The sequence below is a fragment of the Asparagus officinalis genome, chromosome 2, assembly GCF_001876935.1.
Source record: "Asparagus officinalis chromosome 2, Aspof.V1, whole genome shotgun sequence".
Lineage (NCBI taxonomy): Eukaryota > Viridiplantae > Streptophyta > Magnoliopsida > Asparagales > Asparagaceae > Asparagus > Asparagus officinalis.
Window position 1 is genome coordinate 19,555,364 of NC_033795.1, and position 20,662 is coordinate 19,576,025.

The window sequence follows — 20,662 nt, forward strand, 5'->3', positions numbered from 1 at the left end:
ATTAGTAGCTGACAAACCATCCGTTATTATTTCATAATAACTATCCCCGATTTTTCACAATCATAGATACTTTCCAATTTATCCTCTCCCTTGCCATTAACTCATGCAAGCTGAATGGACCCTCTATTGTTATGATGAAAGTGCAAACAGTGTGGGTTAAGTTCACTAACATTAGAGTCGGCTAGAATTCAAGCGCATGGTTAATTTTTTTTGTTAATACGACTTTTTACGACTCAGCCTGAAACCGAATTCAAGACGGTGGTAGCCATATCAGAATCTCTCAATCGTCCAGATCAACTTGCGGTGCATGATAAATCTGTTAGTTTTAAGTAGTACTTAGTTGCCTTCTTGGTGGTGCTAAATCTGGTTAATGATCCAACTGGATTTATCTTCATGAATCTCATAATACCACTAACGCACCCACCCATCTTGAGAAGAGTTTAGTATATCATCTAATAACTATTGGATACACACACTACTATGCCATATATCGTCTAATAACTAGGATACAGTACTATGCCATAAAAAATTCCATAATTTAACCACAACCACTAAAAATGTTGTGCAACTCCATAGGATATCAAATCAAAGAGAAGGGAAGGGTGTATATAATTTATACATCTTTGCTAGAGGATATCACGGTCCCCTATCTATCTCTAGTACTCACCCAAAGCAACAAGCGAAGTATCCTTCCAAAATTCTTTACCGTACTACAAGCAAAAACTCATACGAGGACTGCTACTTCAAAATTAGAAAAGATTGTTAATAATCTGCGCATAGCACAGGAAACTTATTTCGCCCAACATGAACCCAAGCATATACTTTTTTTTCCTATAAATGGATAATGATGCAAATTAAGTAGCATCCCGATATTCTTGACCACACTACAAGCAAAAACTGATGCCGGGACTTGTTACTTTAGATGCTTATTTCGCTTAACATGTACCCAAGCATACTTTTATATTCCTATAAATGCACAATGATGGGGGGGAAATTTTATAGGAATAGGCCTTTCTCACTGTAAAGAGGAAGCTAGTGAGCCCCATTATTAGGGTATCATGAACATCTCATATGCCGAAAAAAAGCCTAAAGACAGTTCTCGGTCTCAAGCAAGGTAGTCAGTTCATTTGAGCTTTATTCCACGCTCTTCTTAAGCTTCTCTCCCTATATATACACACAACAACAGCAGGTTCTTAGCAATTGCTACAAGTGATCATACAAGCTTTGGTTAAAATGGCAGCAGCAGCAGCAGCACAAAAGATGCTCCGTAAGAGCGAACGCCACCTCTTCTCGTCATCAGATGACGCAGCTGTGCTGAAACAAATCCTGGCGACCCACTCTCCCGATGGCCTTGATGTTGATGTCAGGCCCATATTGCACGTAGTCGAGGAAGTCATGCGAAGATCTACGCCAACCGTTATAGTGGTATTTCGCGCAATATAACTCCTTTTTCCTGCAATAGTATGGTCATCTCATAAGTATTTCATACAAACTTCAAAAAAACTTACCTTCCGTTTGGCTGATTTTGAGATAGCTCCCTGAACCTTAAAAATGGCACTTAACCCCCCCTTCAATTTCGCCAGATAACTCCCTAACTAACACCATGACGTCTGACTGTGCACGTGAAAGTCAGGTGCATCCAATTGAGTAAAATGTCTCTATTGGAATTAATTTAAGGGTTAAATTTTATACGTAAACATTCTGGCAGATTTCCGAAACACCCCAAACTTAAGAGGGATAAGTGACATTTTAAGACTTTAGGTTGGTAATCTCAAAATGAGCCAAACTTAAGGGGATTTTGAGAACTTTATACCCTCACCCCGTTTTAATCTGTTGCAGAAAATCATGATATATGTCGTACGCATCATTTGTACACATTTAAAACAATTAATAAAATAAATTCTCATGAGAATAAGGGATTATTCTCTGTTTTTGAGCAAGAAAAATTTAAGAAACGATGCATGAGATACTTTTATCTTTCAACTCCATTGTATTCTGCAGCAGATTTTGAGTTATGTTTATTTTGCAGACACCTGAATCGATTGAGCCTCAACTTGAAGTCTTGGATGAGAAGATGCATTATGCAGCGATGGGTGGGGTCCTGGAGTCACTTGCATACACTATCCACAAAATTTACTGCGAGGTCAGTCACCAAAAGATCTTGATAATAGTCATTCATCCATAATTTTCACTAAGGGGCTGTTTGTTTGCAAAAATGGGAAGGGGAAAGCCTGCCAAATCTGACAAAAACTGTCAGTTTTGGCAGGCTTTCTTGCAAAAACGCTTCTAAAAGAGGCGTTTTTGCAAGAAAGCCTGTCAAAACTGACAGTTTTTGTCAGATTTGGCAGCTTTCCTCTAACTTTCTCCTTCAAAAAAAATGAAACAAACGGGCCCTAAGTTTGATAGAAATTGAATAAGGCTACTTAAATGAATGGGTTAATTTCACAACCCCCCGCGGGGGTGGGGTGGGGGAAGGGGGCTTTGTATAGAATCTCGATAAACTTTTTTTTTTAATCTTGCATAACCCCCTAAACTTCGGGGTGTCTCACAGCACACCCTGAACTTTAAACATTTCTCACTAGACCCCATACCTATAATTTGCAAATAACTAACAATTCTCGAGAGAGAAACCCTCTATTTAAGAGAGGGGGGGTGTGTTGCCTGCAAATGGGAAATTGACAAATTTGGATTTTCTTCTTCTTTTTCCTTCTCTCAAGGACATTTTAATTATTTACAAATTACAGGTAGGGGTGTCCGGTGAGAAAAGTTTAAAGTTCAGTGGGGCTATGTGAGGGATTATGTGATATAAAAAAGTTCAGGGGGTTATATGCAACACCTCTCAAAGTTCAAGGGATTTTGTGAACTTTTTTTTATCTCACATAACCCCCCGAACTTTTTTATTGTATGTGTAAGAAAGTTTGGTTAATCAAATATCATTGTTACAGATAGCGTACAGAGCCGGCGGTGGAGATGCCCACACAACAACTATGCACGTACTCAATTCACTATCAACTTATACCTGGGATGCCAAAGTAGTCCTAGCATTGGCTGCCTTTGCTGTAGGCTATGGCGAGTTTTGGCTGACAGCTCAGCTTCACACTGTGCATCCCCTTGCTAGATCATTAGCGCAACTGAAGCAACTCCCTGATATTCTCGAGCACACTGATGCTCTCAGACCCCGGTTTGATGCTGTCAACAATCTCATCCACGCCATGCTCGATGTTGCCAAGTGCATCGTTGAGTTCAAGGAGCTCCCTTCCGAGTATATTACACTTGATTCTCATGACATGAACATGGCCATGGCTCATATCCCGACAGCTGTCTATTGGATCATTAGAAGTATTATTGCATGTTCTTCGCAGATCATTGGGCTAATTGGCCTTGGACATGAGTAAGTTCTGGCGTATTCTTGCGTGGGGTTTTACGGATATTAGTTCTTAAATCATTGAAATTGATAATAGGGTCCCTTATTCTTACAAGTTGTTTGAAACTAAACCCTCGTTGCTACTTTTACTCTTTGATTGGAGGGCTTTAATTTCAAAATAACTTAAGAATTAGGGGACCTAATAGCAATTTCAATGAACTAATTTCAAAATATGAAAGATATGAGGAACTTATATTTGGGGGGAAACCCCCTATTACGAATGTACATGACTAATTAAGAGCTACCACTATAGGAATGACTTCAGTAACACAATATGAACTTCGTAATTTGTTTATTGATTCAGGTACATCAGCTCCACGACAGAGGCATGGGAGCTGTCGAGTTTAGCCCATAAACTAAGAAACATGCATGGCCATCTTATGAAGCAACTTGCTCTGTGCCATCAACACATTGGTAAGTATGAAGAATCTCAAAGAACCCGTGTATATAAACGGAAAGCTCTTTTCCAAATTTCTAACTAAGCGACAGAGATCCGAAGTAGAGTAACACTTCACATAATTACCTAAAAGATCATCAGTATGCTGAAACATACAAATATCTGACACTAAAAGGTGGATCATGGAAACTTACATGTCTGTCATATCATCATTCTCACATTTAGCTACTTGTATTTCGTGAAACCAGCATATTCCTAAAAAAAGAAAAAGAACAAAAAAGACAACATGAAAGGTTGCATTCCGAAATTGTACAGACCATTGAGAAAATAGTAGCTATAAAGATCCGTAACTCAAATTCCCAGTAACTTCCAGTATATCTGTGGTAAAATGGTTCGTATCCAAGCATATTATAATAGTTGGTATATACTATGGTATAATCTGATTACTTTAGATACAATTTAATACAATGATTAATTCCACGTAAAAATTTTGTGATGCAGCTGAGAGAAGGCATATTGAAGCCTATGATACGCTTGTTAGACTCTTTGAGACACTCCACCTTGACAATATGAAGATCCTCAAGGCTATGATCCATTCCAAGGATGACCTCCCTCTTATTGATGGTCAAACTAAGAGAAGAGTCGGTGTTGATGTCCTAAGAAGAAAAATCGTCATGTTGTTTATTTCTGACATTGACATCAGCCCCGAGGAGCTCTTCGTACTCATACAACTATACAATGATACCCACCAAGGAAAGATCGAGAGGAATTACGAGATTGTATGGTTGCCAATTATTGATAAGAATCTACCATGGCTTCCTGAAAAAGAGGAGGCATTTGATCGATTGGCATCTACAATGCCATGGTATTCACTCCATCATCCTTCTCTGCTAGACCCAGCAGTGATCAAGTATATAAGGGAAGTATGGAAATTTGAAAAGAGGCCTATGCTGGTTGTGTTGGATCCTCAAGGAAAAGTTGTATCCCCTAATGCACTTCACATGATGTGGATTTGGGGGAGTTTGGCCTTTCCTTTCACTAGCAATAGGGAAGAAGCTCTCTGGAGGGAGGAGACATGGAGACTTGAGTTCTTGGTGGATGAGATTGATCCTATGATACTCAATTGGGTACGTGACTATTACGGTATAATTTGCAGAGTTACTTGCAGATGCACCCCCTATACTATGGGTGTGTAGCTAATATCACCGCTGTCTATTTTATTGGCACGCATATTGCTTAGCCCTTTGGTCACAATTATTTTCCTGTTAGTTTCTAAACTCGCGTGGGAATCTTGTGAAAATGTTCTTGGCGAATGTCAAATTTAGAGCCATGAGATTCGCATGGGAGTTTGAAAACTAATGGGAAAAATGTCTTCCCAGAGCTAGAAAAATATGTGGTAATAAAATAGAACATAAAGCGATAGGTACAAAACCTGCATTTTCAGTAACGCTAATTTATATCTATAGCACTTCCACATCTAGATAGTTCAGCTTTCTTAATTTCTCTCCATTACCATAGAAACACTTTATTCATATCTAGATAGATCACCTTTTTTGAATCTCTCTTCATACCCATAGATTATTTGCTCAGTAACCTTGATAGTTTCTTAGCTTCGTGTTAATAAAAATGGAAAAAAGTGTGAAGCTTTACTCAAAGAAAGTACACCAGAGAAATAAAAAGCATGAAAGGCTTTGCCTCATAGTGGGGTAAGTTATTCCAATCTATACTGAATTTTCGCTTTCCCTATCATGCCATAGTGATACGCAGGAAAATATTTACTCTCATCATTTCTTTCTCACACAGACAACTAGGTTATGGGTTGATGGGACAATTTAGTGTTGCAGACAAAGCATACTTCAGTTTATAATCGTACAGAATCTATCAGAGCACCATTCACAAGAAAGTTTCAAAAACATCCATTGCACTTGATTGTTAGAAAAAGAAATTGAAAATTCACTGAGTTAATCAATCTACTCGAAACTTGATTGACAGAAACTTCTAAACCATTTTTAGCTCACTGCTTTCAGATTCCCCGCTACAAAAATTTAAACACACCAGTTATTTCTGCAGCAAGATATATCTTTATGACACAGAGTTAATGGGAACGTGGCTAGTTCATAGACAAAAGCTTAATGAGCATTGAAATGGACAATGTAATGGGATCGGAGATGCTATTTCAGAAAACATTAAAAATACTAGAGACAATTATTTAGAGAAATGAAAACTTAGTAAATCAATCTGTGAAAGTTTCCTAGTTGACATCTATATATATAAATCAGAAGATTAATCTTATATACAACTTCTCGAAGAGCAGAATAGTAGAAGGAAAAAAGAACAATACCTGATATAAAAAATTTGGACCTGCACCTTCTGGGGAACTCAGAGACCACTTATGCTTCTGAAAAGAGGGAGAATACTCCCAGAGCACAATGTGCAATATTTCAAAGTTCTGCTAAGAAGAATATAAAAAATAAAAAACTGAAGCTAGCACCACAGCTGCAGTTATTATGAACCTCCTAAAAAACTCTCAAATCGACGTATATCAAATTGTTCATATGAACTACTTAATTCTCTATCCATCTAGAAACTTCACTGATTGATGAATGCATAAGACAGGTGTGAATCACCGAGACAGAATACGTTATAAGAAGTTATTGATTTAGAAAAACAAAAATCTGTTCAAAGTACAAGTTCACTAATTAAATCCATTAGATTTTTTCTTTTCTAACAGATAAAAGAAGATCGTCATGTTTGCCTCTACGGAGGAGAAGACATTGACTGGATCAGGCGGTTCACAACGACTCTTCGTCGTGTGACTCAAGAGGCCAGAATTCCCTTAGAGATGGTCTATGTTGGCAAAAGCAATCCAAAGGAACGCGTAAAAAAAGCCATTGCTGCAATCGCCACCGAAAAACTAAGCGGGTACTGGCAAGACCCAGCCATGGTGTGGTTCTTCTGGGTCAGACTAGAGAGCATGCTGCACTCAAAGATGCAACATGGAAAGAGCATCGAGAATGACCCGATCATGCAAGAAGTCATGACTATGCTAAGCTTTGATGGCAGTGATGAAGGATGGGCAGTTATTAGCAGAGGATCAGTTGAAATGGTGAAGGCACACGGAAAGAAAATAGTTGACTGCCTTCTGCAGTTTGATACATGGAGGGAATATGTGCAGCAAGATGGATTTGTTCCGGCACTTACAAATGCATTGGTGCCTTTTCATACGCATGAGCATTGTACACGACTCATATTGCCAGGGGAAACAGGAAATATTAAGGAGCAAGTGGTGTGTGCAGAGTGTAAGAAGCCAATGGAGAAATTTGTTCTCTACCGCTGCTGCAATGACTAATTAAAATTACAAGTACCTGGTGAGGGGTGGTGAAGGAGAAATAGAACATAACAGAGCTTGCAGTTGCAGGGTTTCTGTGGTAGCAATAATTAAGTGTGATGATCTTTCCGATTTTCGTTACGAGAGTGATATTATGTTTGTATTTGTCAACCTGCTTTGCAGATTCACATTTGACATTAAATTTCAGTACTGTTTGTGTGTGTCACCTCTGTAGTTGGAGTATAATATTTATGCAGTTACAAGTAAATAAAGTGTTTCATTATCATTTGTCATGTTGCATGGATGCAAATAACCAATTTAAAAAATATACCGTGCTATATTACAAAGTAAATATGTAAAATTCAGAGATGTAAGGAAAGTCTAATCTACCGTCTGCTCTTGTTGGGTTGACCTCAGCTTATACAACATTCAAGGCTGAAGTCTTCTAATTGGTTACTTCAGTATCATTCCTAGCAATGGAGATTTAAAAAAAAAGCATGAAGACAAGGATACTCGTGAATTTGAATTGGCAGATAGCTCAAAGTTTACTTGTACGGGCATTTGGTGGCCTTATTTCACAAACAAATTCACATGTTTTGGCATTTGTTCGACATATTAGCTGCAGCTTGATCAATATCAAATGGTTAGTCTACTTGCTATTGTTGGTCGACATAATCAAAAATTGCTTTGAACTGCATCCAGCATCAAACTAAAACAGGCACAATTATATAAAATGACTAGATGTTACTGCAACCACTAAACTGAATGATATCATAATATTAAGAGGTGTTGGTTAAAAACAAGTTTGGCTGTCTTTTGATCTCTTGTTAACATTTTTCTCTTTGTTCATAAAATCAGGGAACATGGGCTGATTCCTTTCATATTGTTCCAGTGAAATGGAAGGACAATGAACAAAGATATCCTTTGTAACTTCCCCACAAATTAACGGATCAAATAGGAGATATACACACATAGGTAAATATCATCCACTTATTTTAAGTTGGAAGGCCATAAGAGCAAATTCAGAAAGAGAAAATTCCTTTCACATTAAAACTTCAGTGTTTAAGGCCTCAGAAATATATCCAAAAAAAAAAGCTTGTTCAGTCCTTATGATCCTCAATTTTGCTGTCATTATCAAAAAGCATATTTGCTACAGTTCAACTGCTGATACAGCTTATTGCTATAATAGTTGTGATATTGTTCACAAAGTAAATTATTACCCAGAGAGCCACTTTTGTTCAGCCTTTTGGCTATACACGGTTAGTCTCGAAAGTGTCTGATACATACTGGATTATAACACTCGTGTAGCATTACTTGACAGATATCAGGCACTCCAGGGCCATGTTGAAGTAAGAAACAAATTGCATGCTAGGTAAAGTGGAACCACACCCCCATTTTAGCTGACATAACGACTCCTAAGACAAATATACCTAGTTAGCATGACCTAAACCTTGCAAGCATATGAGAGCTTCCCAAACTTGTTTTAGATCAGGTAATAGATTTTGTTTGATCTAGTTACTTTATCTATGAATTTAAGTTGTCGAGTTTTCTTTAAAATGTCTTGATGTGAATTGTTTGTAGACAAATGCACATAATCATGTTGCGCTATCCTCTTAACTGATATGCTAAAGATTTGCCTAGGTGATAAGAAATTAAGTTCATTTAAAATGCTAGTGGAAAGAGAATAAAAGGAATCAGCAGTAAACTCCTTCTGCTAAGCAAATCCATCAACGCTATGCGTTACATTGATGGCACAGGGTGCAATGATAAGTAAATCAAGGGTCTTTGGTCCCCAATATTTGTGATATTCGCTTTGTTGTTGTTGTTAGTACTGTTGTTTTAGTAATTATTCCCACCTAAACACATCTAAGTACCTCCAAATCTTATTAACTATTACGAGGAAGATTCTGTGCTACTTGATAATCTTCTACTTATCTTGAGATATCCATTGGAATATGGGGAAACAAGGTGCCAGACTCAAATAATAATTCAACAAGGGAGGAAATGACAGAGGTGTCTATAAAGAAAAATAATTACTGTAGAAGTTTCAGTGAAAACATCTTCAGTAATTTATACTAAGTCGAAATACAGACATTAACATTTAGAATCAAATAATTTTTTTCTAATAAAGCTCACAATTTACACACCAAAAACTCAACCCTTCAGCCATGGGTAATGTGAAATCAGGGTAACAAGCATATATTACAGGTAATTAATTTTTATTTGAAATAACAATGATGTAAAATAGTGGGCTGAAACACATGAAAACTAAAGAAAATAGGTTAAAAAGGTTACTTTTCATACACTGTGTGTCCGTACTTGTTCAACACTTAACTAAACAATCTTGAGTAAACGCCTATCTGCCTAAACTAAATGAATGAGCTTGGGCATAACTAGCCTGACTAGGTTAGCGCTCAAGCTCGACTCATTAGAGGATCATCTAGGCTAGATTATGCATGGATTACGCTGATCTCAAGGACTTAACAAGTAAGGAAATAATAAGTTTGACTTTAGTTTGATATTTTAATTTGATCACAAGCCTAGTACAGTACTATTTCTTTCCTAAGTCTTCTCACATTTCTAGCAGTGGCCACTGCCAGAAATGAAACTCCAGGTCCTAGGAAATTCATTAAGCTCCTTGCAAAATCATTCAACATATGGTCTAGAAGCGCTGATTTTAAAAACAGATTCCTCTAAAGGTCCCAACATGGAGATTCTTTTATCTAGGAAAATTGCAAAAATCAAATATAATAGTTGTTCACGCAAAAAATTCATTGAAGAAATTTTGTCACAATAGATATATATATGACTCAGGTTGCTGGTTCGAGGATTTATTTGAGGCGTCTCCTCGAAAAACTTCCCGTTTTCACCAGTCAAACATAAGGTATATATAAAAGATCTGATGAATCTGATCAAACAGACAATTAGTTGGGAAGGGAAAAGCTACGTTCAGGAATAGTTTGAGATCCATAGGAATCTAACCTAAATGATACAAGATGAATTTTGCAAAAAATTGCAAATTCTTGGAACAGGACGTTCAGTTTATAAAAGCCTCTTATCTTTCAATTGCAAAAGCTTTTATAGCCTATTGTATATCAATACAGAGATCACACTTGTTGGAGGAGTCCCTACATTGACTTTCTATGAATCGATTCCTAAAGAAGATACAAAATCGGTAATAACCGTAGGAAAAATAATGGAAAGTTTAGTTATTCTTGTAAGAAACAAAATGGTCCCTGTCTCAAGTTTGGTGATCTTGGTCTACTCAAGGTCGAAAATCTCCTCTGTTCTAGTGCAACAAAAGAAAAACTGCTACTTCATAGGAGCCATCAGATCTAAAGCTTGTATTTCAATTAAACTAAATTTAACCGGGAACTCTGAACCTAGAAGATGGAAGTTCTACCCTTTTAGCACATCCCTTGCCAATAATTTTTTTATTTCTATTCCAAAATAAAGTTTACAAATAATGAAAACAAGATAAAAACATGTTCAAAGTTTCTACAGTGTTGAAAGAATTTAGCTTGCAATAAGAACTAATTTCAGGTAATGAACCACAAATAGGATACCTGCGGGAAAAAAATTGTCACATGGAGCAAAATATCAATAAAATAATGCATCTCTGAATTTCTTTTTTTTTCCTCCCTTGATAGTGACAGGCAATAAGTATAAAACTAAAAGATCAACTACAAAATTTTATGACAACTATGAAAATGAGTTAGCCTTTCAACTTCCTACACATTGATACAGGTAATGCTTCTTCAAAGGACCACCACAATTCTTGCAAGCAATACTTCTTTCATCCATATTCTCAACATATGGAAAGATACTATAGTAACTACAGTGGTCTATACTTGGAGAAGCATCAAGATGTTTTCTTACTGCACCCAGGAAGCCAAATTTATTAACCTTTTGTCCCCATACATGAAAAAGAGAAAGGCATTCAGAAACTTCCATTCCAGAAAGTCGCAAAATTTCATTTCTGGCACCCTCGCTTATAAGCAGGAAACCTTTATTTTCAACGTCAAGACTACATAAAGAGGTTGCTTCTCTCATAATGACATCAGTTTCAAAAGGAAATCCAAGACGTGACTTTGATTTTCTAATGCTCTCCAAACGTAACCAAAATATACAAATCTTAATGTGAGACAGGTACCTGCTAAGCCTTTCTGTGGTTACAGTTGCCAAAACTTCTTTTGATTGTTCGAGATTGTTGCTTCCTATATATATTAACTCTAAGGACAACCCAGCCTCTTCGATGACTTTCACCTTGTTCGTGAATTCTCGTACCCACCCAATATCATGGCTTCCATAAAGCAAAATGGTTCTTCCATCCTCTATCTGTTAATAGAGTTATAATGCAATAGTGTGTGTTAATAAAAGAATATCGTTAAATGTGTAAAACGAATAACAGGAAAGGTCAGAGTACATCCATCAAAAATCAAGTGAATTATAAGCCATACAGAAGTCACATTAAAATTCTTGCATTACATGTAAATTGAAGAAATCTTGTATGTTCATAACAGCTTGATGTTATACATAAGGTAGCTCAAAAGAGGAAGTTTTCCATTAATTTTCTTATTATCCTTTTAGAAATGTTCCTTCACAAGTATCTAGGTAATGAATACAGCTCCTCCTTGCAAACATTTTACGCTACCTCTTCATCTATACCTATTTCATAGTCTAAGGCAACCTAGAGGCTGGCTTCTGCGTTTCACTGTACGTATATGCATATGTACATATGATTGTATGTACACATGTACATACATATATATGTTTCTATGTATATACACAAGTACATATGTACATATGTATGTATGCATGTACCTTTTCATGTGTAAATGTTCTGTATGTATCCACAATATTCAAATTCCTTCATTAGTAATTGTGACTAATCCGACACTGACTCAAACCTTAAATTTTGCGAAAGACATTCTATGCATCGAACATCCTTTCAATTTGTTGGGCTCTTCATAGATGTGCAAGATAAACATAGTTTATGTAAAAGAGAGGTGCACTTTGGGAAGAAAGAGAAAGTTTTGGTTTCTCGTAGGACTCTGTTGGTGGACACGGAGGAAGAAATTAAGGGCTATGTGGATACGACTATTATGAGGTTGTACTGGTGTTGACTACATGGATACTTATTCGGGCTCACTTCTTGCATAGAGCTGGACACTTCTCAAATATATAGTATATATGATAGATGTTGTGCTTATGATATAGCGTTGGACATTGCTCGAATAGAAGAGTAGGATTCATGTAGCCATCCCCAAAAAGTTGGGTTTAAGGCTGTAGTTTGTTTTGTCTCTGTTTTGGTTTACAAACCAATCAAGTGTCATATTTTGGACTATGGTACACTACAATACTTGACCGACCTGTTATCCAAGAAATATGAACAAAAACATGACCATCTCTTAATAAATAATAATGCACAAGGTTCTACTGAAAAGACTAAATTACCATATTGGTATTATTTATTGGTATTATTAGTAGTGCCATATTTCCCATATGGTTTTTTTCACTTGCCATAGTATGGTATTAATATCAGCATTTGATGTCAATTTGGTATTATTTTATACAGGAAAAATAACTAGGTATTTTTAATAGTAGAAAAAAATAACCAGATTGGTATTAATTTTGATATTAATACCACAATGTTGCAAGTGAAAGGAAAAAATAACGAATGAAAAAGGGTCCTCCTAAAAACACCAATTTGGTAAGTTAACCTTAGTGAAAATATCATTATGTAATGTTTTTGGTGCAAATTTACAACAACAAAGCCTTTATCACAAATATTTAGGGTCGACCACATGAATCCTATTCTTCAATTCCGTTCTATTATAGGTCATCTCCTCCATTAAATTAACCATTATCATATCCTTTTTAATTGCTCCCAACCAAGTTCTTTTAGATCTACCTCTAGATCTATTTATATCATTAACTACTATATTATCATATTTCTTAACTAGTGCACTAAGGGGTCTCCGTTGTACATGATCAAACCATCTTAGTCTATTCTCTCTCATTTTATCCTCGATTGGAGTAGCCCCTAATTTACTACGAATACACTCATGTCTTATCCTATTTTTTAGTGTACACCCGCAAGACCATCATAACATTCTCACAGCTGCTACGTTGATTGTTTGTACTCTTTGTTTCTTAGTTGCCCAATATTCCAAACCATAAAGCATTGTTGGTTTTATAACTATCCTATAAAAATTTTCTTTTAATCTCATAAGTATTCTACGATCACATAAGACTCCCGAAACACTCCTCCACTTTGACCACGATGGGCAACATCATCCTCAATCTCACGTCCTCAATCTCACCATCATGATGAATGATTGATCCCAAATAACGAAAGTGGTTACTTTTATGTATTTCTTGGGCATCAACATGTACTAAATGCTCTTTTCTATTTTTAGTTTTACTAAATATGCATTCCATGTATTCTGTTTTGTTCTACTATTTCTAAAACATTTAGTTTCAAGGGTTGTCTCCACCTTTCTACTCTAGTATTGCCAATTAATAGTATATCATTAGCAAATAACATACGCTGTTATGGGACTTCATTTTGAATATGCCTAGTAAGTTGGTTTATAACTAATGCAAAAAGATAAGGGCTTAAGGCTGACCCTTGATGTAAACCAATGATAATAAGATTCTTGGTGCAAATTTACTCAAAAAAAAAATTAAAATAAAAAAGCCACACTTCACCATGTTAAGAGAGTACCCAGTAGGATAGGAGGGGGTCAATCCCATTAAGCAGAATTCCAAATGTCCAACTTTCTCCTTCCCATAGTTCCCTTTCTCGTATAATTGAAAAAGGATAAGCCAAATCACCCCATATTACTACCATATCAATGGCATTCAGAGATATAACTCTTCCTTTCGAATCTAAAACCACCATTACTGGATCATCGTGAAAATGCCACACTTCACGAATAAATTTCAACACTGAAAAGCTGAGCAATGAAGGTTTATATACGGAAGACCATGGCCATATGTCAATTATATTATTAAATGACACCTCTTCAACTTCTGACCAAGGAATGCAGTTTGCAATTGGAATCCAAACAATCTCGTAGAGGTTTTCTGGCTTATTATTTGGGTGGTTTTGCAGCTGTTGCACAATAAGGAGAAATTGTTCTAGTTGTATCACCGGGTGGGAGATGAAAAATATAACCTCCTTATTTCTCAACTCTGTTACGCCAACCTACACACCACAACCAAAATTCAATTCACAAGAGAAAAGGAATTTTGTGTTATCATATAGAAAAAGTAAGTGAATTACATGTTTAAATAACAGTCAACTTACCAATAACATGATGATGTAATACATAATAGTGAATTTGTAAAACTATCATATATGTTCAGCAGTTTATACTGCAATTACAAATTTGATGTTTCAAATAATGATGGAACAAAACACACCTTTCTCTGTGAGGAACAATCCCAGAAAGGGTGTTCATTCTTAATAGCAAATAATGTGCTAAGGATTTTTTGATTATCTTCATGGGCCTCCTCAAACATGTGGAGAAGCTTTGAGTGCATCTTCTTTTCTTCCAAATCTACAAATAAGGATGCAATTCATATGTTAAACATCACCATATATGAATTATCAACAGGAGACGATCAGAAGATAAGAGTGGAGAAATGCCGTGAGTAGATTAGGCAACCACTGTAGACATGCAAGTAGTAAAAGTTAATTTCGGCTAATGAGAAATGCTTGATCAATGACTAACCAATTACTTTCTGCATCTTTGATGTAAATCGCAAGAGGAATGTACGTCAGATACATCACCGGAATAAAGCTGAAACAAATCAACTGAAATGTTTCCCAAACTTTGTGACATAACTGATTAGTAAATAACACACAACCTTTTAAAATTTTAACAAAATTTCTGATTAATAAATTTTAACTGGGTACATAAAACCAAATTCATATGGGTAGCATAGCAGTATTTTCTTATCAAAGATCACTCACCTAGGTTTTTCTATAATTTGATTTCAATTCAATCCTTGGCCTATACTCGCCGCAGAAACAAACGCCTTCCCAAAATTTAATATATAACTCCTTCGAACACTTTCCTTGCCTAGGTGAGTAGCTTATTTAGTACATAAGCATAACCATAATAGGTAACCTACCGACCAACAGACTAATCCACTTCCCAGTTATATGGAAAGACCTCGGATTTATAGTTGCTCAGTCAGAAATTTGGCACCAGCATAGAGCTAGTAGTAAAATTAAATTATTTTATGAATCATTTTCAACCTGATATTGTAGTATCATACCAAAAAATTAATGTATCCATCAAAATATGTCTAGGACTCTAGGTGTTGCTAATTCCATTATCATAATGAAAACTCTTTAAGTTAGCAAGTGAAGCTTGTAATTTGGCAGCAGTGTTGTGCGCGGTGGCCAAACCGATAGGGTGTCGAGAATAAATACCAATGCCAAAAGAAAAAGGCAAACAATCCAAAATAACGGCACAAACACAAACAAATGAATTTTACGTGGTTCGGCAAGTTGCCTACGTCCACGGGGCAAGAAGGGGATGGGTTTTCACTTATAGAGAAGGATAGTACAAATTGAGATTACAAAATCACTCAAACTCACCAATTAATCTCACAAACAAAGCTCTCAATCTCTCAAACAAAACCCTAACCAATAGCTCTAGAAAAGACTCTTTTAGTTGTGCACGTATGCGGTCGACCGCGACAGTCGACCAGCCAGAGTGCAGAAACACACCCTGTAGTCGTGCACGTTTGCGATCGACCGCGCCAACGCTCGCGGTCGATCGGAAAGCACCTAAATGCCTACCTGCTATATTTTTCCTGATCTTCTCCAATGTTTTCGCCAATTCTATAATTCTCCATCTCGATGAAGTTTTCCCAAAACTGAGCCGACACCAACCAAATCAAATGTCATATTTGTTGCGTTCAGTACGAAGTGAAACAAATCCACGATAATAGACTTAATCCACAACAAGTCAAGACCCAAACGAGAATTCGAACAGACTTCAAATGTCGATATCAACTCACCAAACCGGCTGCATCATAACTGACTGCCTACATATCCTTTTGCCCAAGGAATCAAGCCTCACGTAATTCACCAAATGGCCTCCAAAGACCCTCAATCAACAAGAAGAGCTTTCAACCATTTTCCAACATCACAAATAAATCTGCAACTGATAACTCTCCCAATGACCACAAAATAAATTGAACCAAACACCTCCACCTGAAATGAACCAACGGCCATAGCCAAATCTGAACTGTGTCCACCAACTACACTCGAATCAACAAACTCATCATCTGCATCTACATCAATATGATCTCCACTCTGTGTCACCTTAGTTGGAATCCCAAAAGATGCAGAATGATCTTGAGAACGTGGAGTAATCTCCACCCAACATGGACTAGTATCACTCTCCACCCGTTGTGATATCTTAATGATCTGATCAACACTCTTCACCTGCCGAGGTCAAATGTGACATACCTGCTCAAAACAATATCAGAATCCAATATCTAATAACCAAACATGACTCTGAGTTCCAAATATGCATTCTGATCAAATTTCACATCCTGGATGTGATAATATGCTGGACGACCAAATATCCGAAGTAATCTAAAATCTGAAACAGCTCCACCAGATCCAAATACTCCAAACGCAGCAGTTGACAACCTATAAATAAGATGACTCTAATATATCAAAGTCTCAGGACCAGAACTCCTCTGCAAACCAATGCTCGACATCAAACACCGATCCTCCTCCAGTAAGGAACGACTCATCAAATTTGTCACCTAATCTCGTCGTCCTAATGTTTCCTCTCCAATGAAGTGTCTCAAACTGTCGTGAGCTCAGCACAAATACAGAAAAGAACCCCTACCAAAATCAGAATGATGTATTATCTTTCTGCCAATATACTTCTTCCACCTGTTGTTGACTATTAGAACTTCACACCAACGGGACTTAGTTGCAACCCACAAATGCCTAGAACAGTCACTAACACAGGAAACCAAATACCTATTACCTCCGAATGATGCCTTCTTAGAAGCCCCCAAATGTCTGAATGAACATCACCTAGAAGACCCTTCGCTCGTGAATAGAAGTGTCAGACTCCACCTCGATCTTCTTGCTCATACCAATGTGTTCACAGAACTTCAATCTACAGGTCAAAACACTCCTCAACAATCCATGCACGGCATCAACAATCAAATATTCCGGCATCAACAAACGCCCTTCATCACAATTATAGACCAAAATATGACCTTCAAAGATGCATCCTCTAAGGTCACTCGATAGCATGTTGTCTTCAAAACTCTAAGTAAAATAATGTTCTTTTTTAACTGCGGAACGAACCTCACTTCATCCAACTCCCGAATCACCCTATCACACATCCTAATACGAACGGTACCGATACCACCAATAGGACATTCATGATCATTATCCATGAGCACGATATCCCCTCTTTTTAACTTCTTAAAGCTGAGGAACCAATCACTCCTAGGAAAAATATGGTAAGAAGCATCCGAATCCAACATCCACTCTGTAGAGTCGGTAACACAAACTGATAGTAGTGTAGGGTACGAATAGCCTGAAGAATCCGAATATGAATTGTCGCCACTAGTCTTGACAACATTCACCTCTGAAGCTTGAATAGCTTTTCCCTTATTATTCCTGGCTTGATCTGTCAATTTTGAGCATTTAGCTTTCTAATGTTCATCTTCTTTACAAAAGACACTGATTCCTACTAACAATAGAATGTGCTCCTTAGATTACGACCTTCTACTTCGGTTTGGACTCTTTTCTCTTGCGACCAATGCCTCCGTTACTGTATCAATCGAAGTCTCCTTATCTTTTTTCCGAAGTTGATAATTCACAAATGTAGCGGTGATCTCACTATACGAAAGAAATATCTTCCCATTAATAAGAGTAAGAATGAATATCTCATATTCCTCGTCGGGCAAGTAACTCAATAATAACAAAGTATTGTTCTCATCTTCAATTATAACATCTACATTTGTCAAATCCGTAAGAAGCTTCGTATAGTTGTTCATGTGATCACCAATTGAGGTTCCCTTCTTCAATTAGAAGCGATAAAATCACCTCTTCAAATGCAAACAGTTTTCCACACTCTTTGTCAAATACTAGCTCTCTAGGATCTCCCAAATCTTCTTTGTCAAAGTTTTATTGATCACATCATATTTCAAATCTTATGTTAGGTAAGACCTAATCACACCACATGCATTTGATTCATCTTTTTCCAAACATTTTTCTCAATGTCGTCCTGTTTTCCGTCCAACTCCAAAGTATCATTTAAATTTTGCTTGTTGAGCACATCCAAGACTTCACATCTCCAAAGACCAAATTGTTAGTGTCATTAAATTTCTTCACATCTATCTATATAGAGTGAATATTCAAACTTTAAACGGTTTTCACGCCAGAAGTATCCTCCACAACTCCTTTCTCGGTCATCTTTCTCAAAGCACTAACAAACCAATGCGAAACAACTGAAGAATATATCCAAACTAAAAAATAGATATTTTTACCTCTAACTGAAATCCTAATAAGAGCCTCCGAAAGATCTCACCCCCACACGACGGAAGACAAGATCCACAATAGTAAAAATCTCACATTTATCTCCAATTAAAACCGTAGACGAGCTTTCAAAACGATCTACTCCTCCACCTAATTCCAAACGTAGCCTGAAACTCTAATACCACTCGTTGTGCAAGGTGGCCAAACCGATAGGGTGCCAAGAATAAATACCAATGCCAAGAAAGAAAGCCAAACAATCCAAAATAACGGCACAAACACAAACAAACGAATTTTACGTGATTCAGCAAGTTGGCTACATCCACGGGGCAAGAAGGGGATGAGTTTCACTTATAAAGAAGAAGAGTACAAATTAAGATTACAAAATCACTCAAACTCACCAATAATCTCACAAATAAAGCTCTCAATCTCTCAAACAAAGCCCTAACCAATAGCTCCAGAAAAGGTTCTTTTCTGTGCTCTAAATATCCCCAATACTGCTCTCCCTAAAAAACCCTAAAATGTGTTTTAATATATATATCAAAACACAAACCAAATCAGAACAGAAAACCGCAATCAAGTTCAAACCCGACTGGCGGTCAACCGTCGAAATCGCCGCGGTCGACCGACCAGAAAGACAGTAACCAAAATCAATTACAGAGTTTTGGCGAACGATCGGCCAGAGTGCAGAAACACACCCTGTAATCGTGCACATTTGCGGTCGACCACGCCAAAGCTCGCAGTCGACCGAAAAGCACCCAAATGTCTATTTGCTCCATTCTTCCTGATCTTCTCTAATGTTTTCGCCAATTCTACAAGTAGGACTGTATTGTCCTCACTCATATTTTATTGCGGCTGATATAAACCTTGGTCAATTACAAGCTTGAGCTGATAAGAGTACAGCGAGATAAAGGCATGCAGATACTAATTAATGTATTCTATTCATAAAAAATCATATGTGTGTGTGTGTGTATGTGTGTGTGTGTGCGCGCTACATTTGTTTAGCTCCAAAATTTGTGAGGCACGCATCAAATCAACGTATGTGCTTAACAACATAGGCCCATAGACTGAGCAGTTTGCAAAGTCTTAAAGCTGCAAGCATAAGTCTCTTCTCTTGTATTAAGAAACTCATCTCCAAACCTTTATCTTTGCAGTAGAATATCTCAAGCTTTATATAGTTGCAGAATCTGTGAATCAAATTTTAGCAAATTAGGGGCTTTCTACTATTAGTCCCTCAAGTTAGGCAAAGTATCACACCAGTACCTCAAATCTTGATCTTTTATATTGAACACTCAAATCATTTGATTTACTTCTCTCCAGTTAGATAAGAGATAAATAATGTAAGGAATCTCTCCCCCAAATCAACATTTGCAATGGTATTCTTCTGTTTTTAGCTCTATTTAGATATTGTTTTATTTGACTAATACTGTAACTTCTTACAACATCCACCATTCCCCCTTCCCCCCATTGAGTAGGAAATAGAGAAGATAGGTAGCCGTTGAAACCAATCATATTCGGGAAAATGACTCTATCATCATTCTCAATTAGCGGTAATGGAATATTCTAGTAAACAGCAAGTTAATGTTACTGGAGTTAGTAATCTGGTGTAAGTTGGTTTATTCAAGGGACTAATATGAACATATAAAGATTAGGGTGATTAACATTTAAAACAACCTTATTTGAGGCCTTAATGTAAGAAAGCTACAAAAAAGTGTGCTGAAGCTTGAAGATGTCCGGTTTCCAGCAAAAACAACAAAAGAGATAAGGCCATTGTGTATAAACTACCTGCTATTTCATAGAAATTGTCAATCTGCTTCTGTAAGCAATGATGAATATCATTTATCTTAAGAGCCCAACTCCACAGTTCCCATTTTGCACTTGCTAAAATTGAGTACCTGAAAAAATTAGTTCAACTGTCACAAGATATTCAAGTTAAAGAACCATCAACTTGTAAAGGCAAGGGGTTGATGGCAGAAT

The 20,662-nt window shown here is 36.9% G+C and overlaps 2 protein-coding genes across 6 annotated transcripts; one reads left to right on the forward strand and one right to left on the reverse strand.

Moving 5' to 3' along the window:
• On the forward strand, positions 991-7,437 carry LOC109830454 (protein SIEVE ELEMENT OCCLUSION B). Its single transcript, XM_020397710.1, has 6 exons — positions 991-1,425; positions 2,030-2,143; positions 2,946-3,391; positions 3,729-3,838; positions 4,323-4,948; positions 6,553-7,437. The coding sequence occupies exons 1-6, from the start codon at positions 1,234-1,236 to the stop codon at positions 7,168-7,170; spliced, it is 2,106 nt and encodes a 701-aa protein (XP_020253299.1). The 5' UTR covers positions 991-1,233; the 3' UTR covers positions 7,171-7,437.
• Positions 1,417-20,656, reverse strand: LOC109830455 (protein SIEVE ELEMENT OCCLUSION C-like). Of its 5 annotated transcripts, XM_020397714.1 has the most exons (8): positions 20,471-20,656; positions 14,892-14,960; positions 14,581-14,717; positions 13,880-14,362; positions 11,303-11,487; positions 6,163-6,270; positions 4,016-4,076; positions 1,417-1,453 (listed from the first exon to the last, which is right to left on the reverse strand). In XM_020397714.1, exons 2-6 carry the CDS (start codon positions 14,905-14,907, stop codon positions 6,201-6,203), a joined length of 891 nt encoding a protein of 296 aa, XP_020253303.1. In that variant the 5' UTR covers positions 14,908-14,960; positions 20,471-20,656; the 3' UTR covers positions 1,417-1,453; positions 4,016-4,076; positions 6,163-6,200. The 5 variants fall into 5 exon arrangements, with proteins under 5 accessions (XP_020253303.1, XP_020253302.1, XP_020253304.1 ...); XM_020397713.1 differs by lacking the exon at positions 1,417-1,453 and having other exon boundaries at positions 3,853-4,076; XM_020397715.1 differs by lacking the exons at positions 1,417-1,453; positions 4,016-4,076 and adding an exon at positions 7,540-7,619 and having other exon boundaries at positions 4,958-6,270.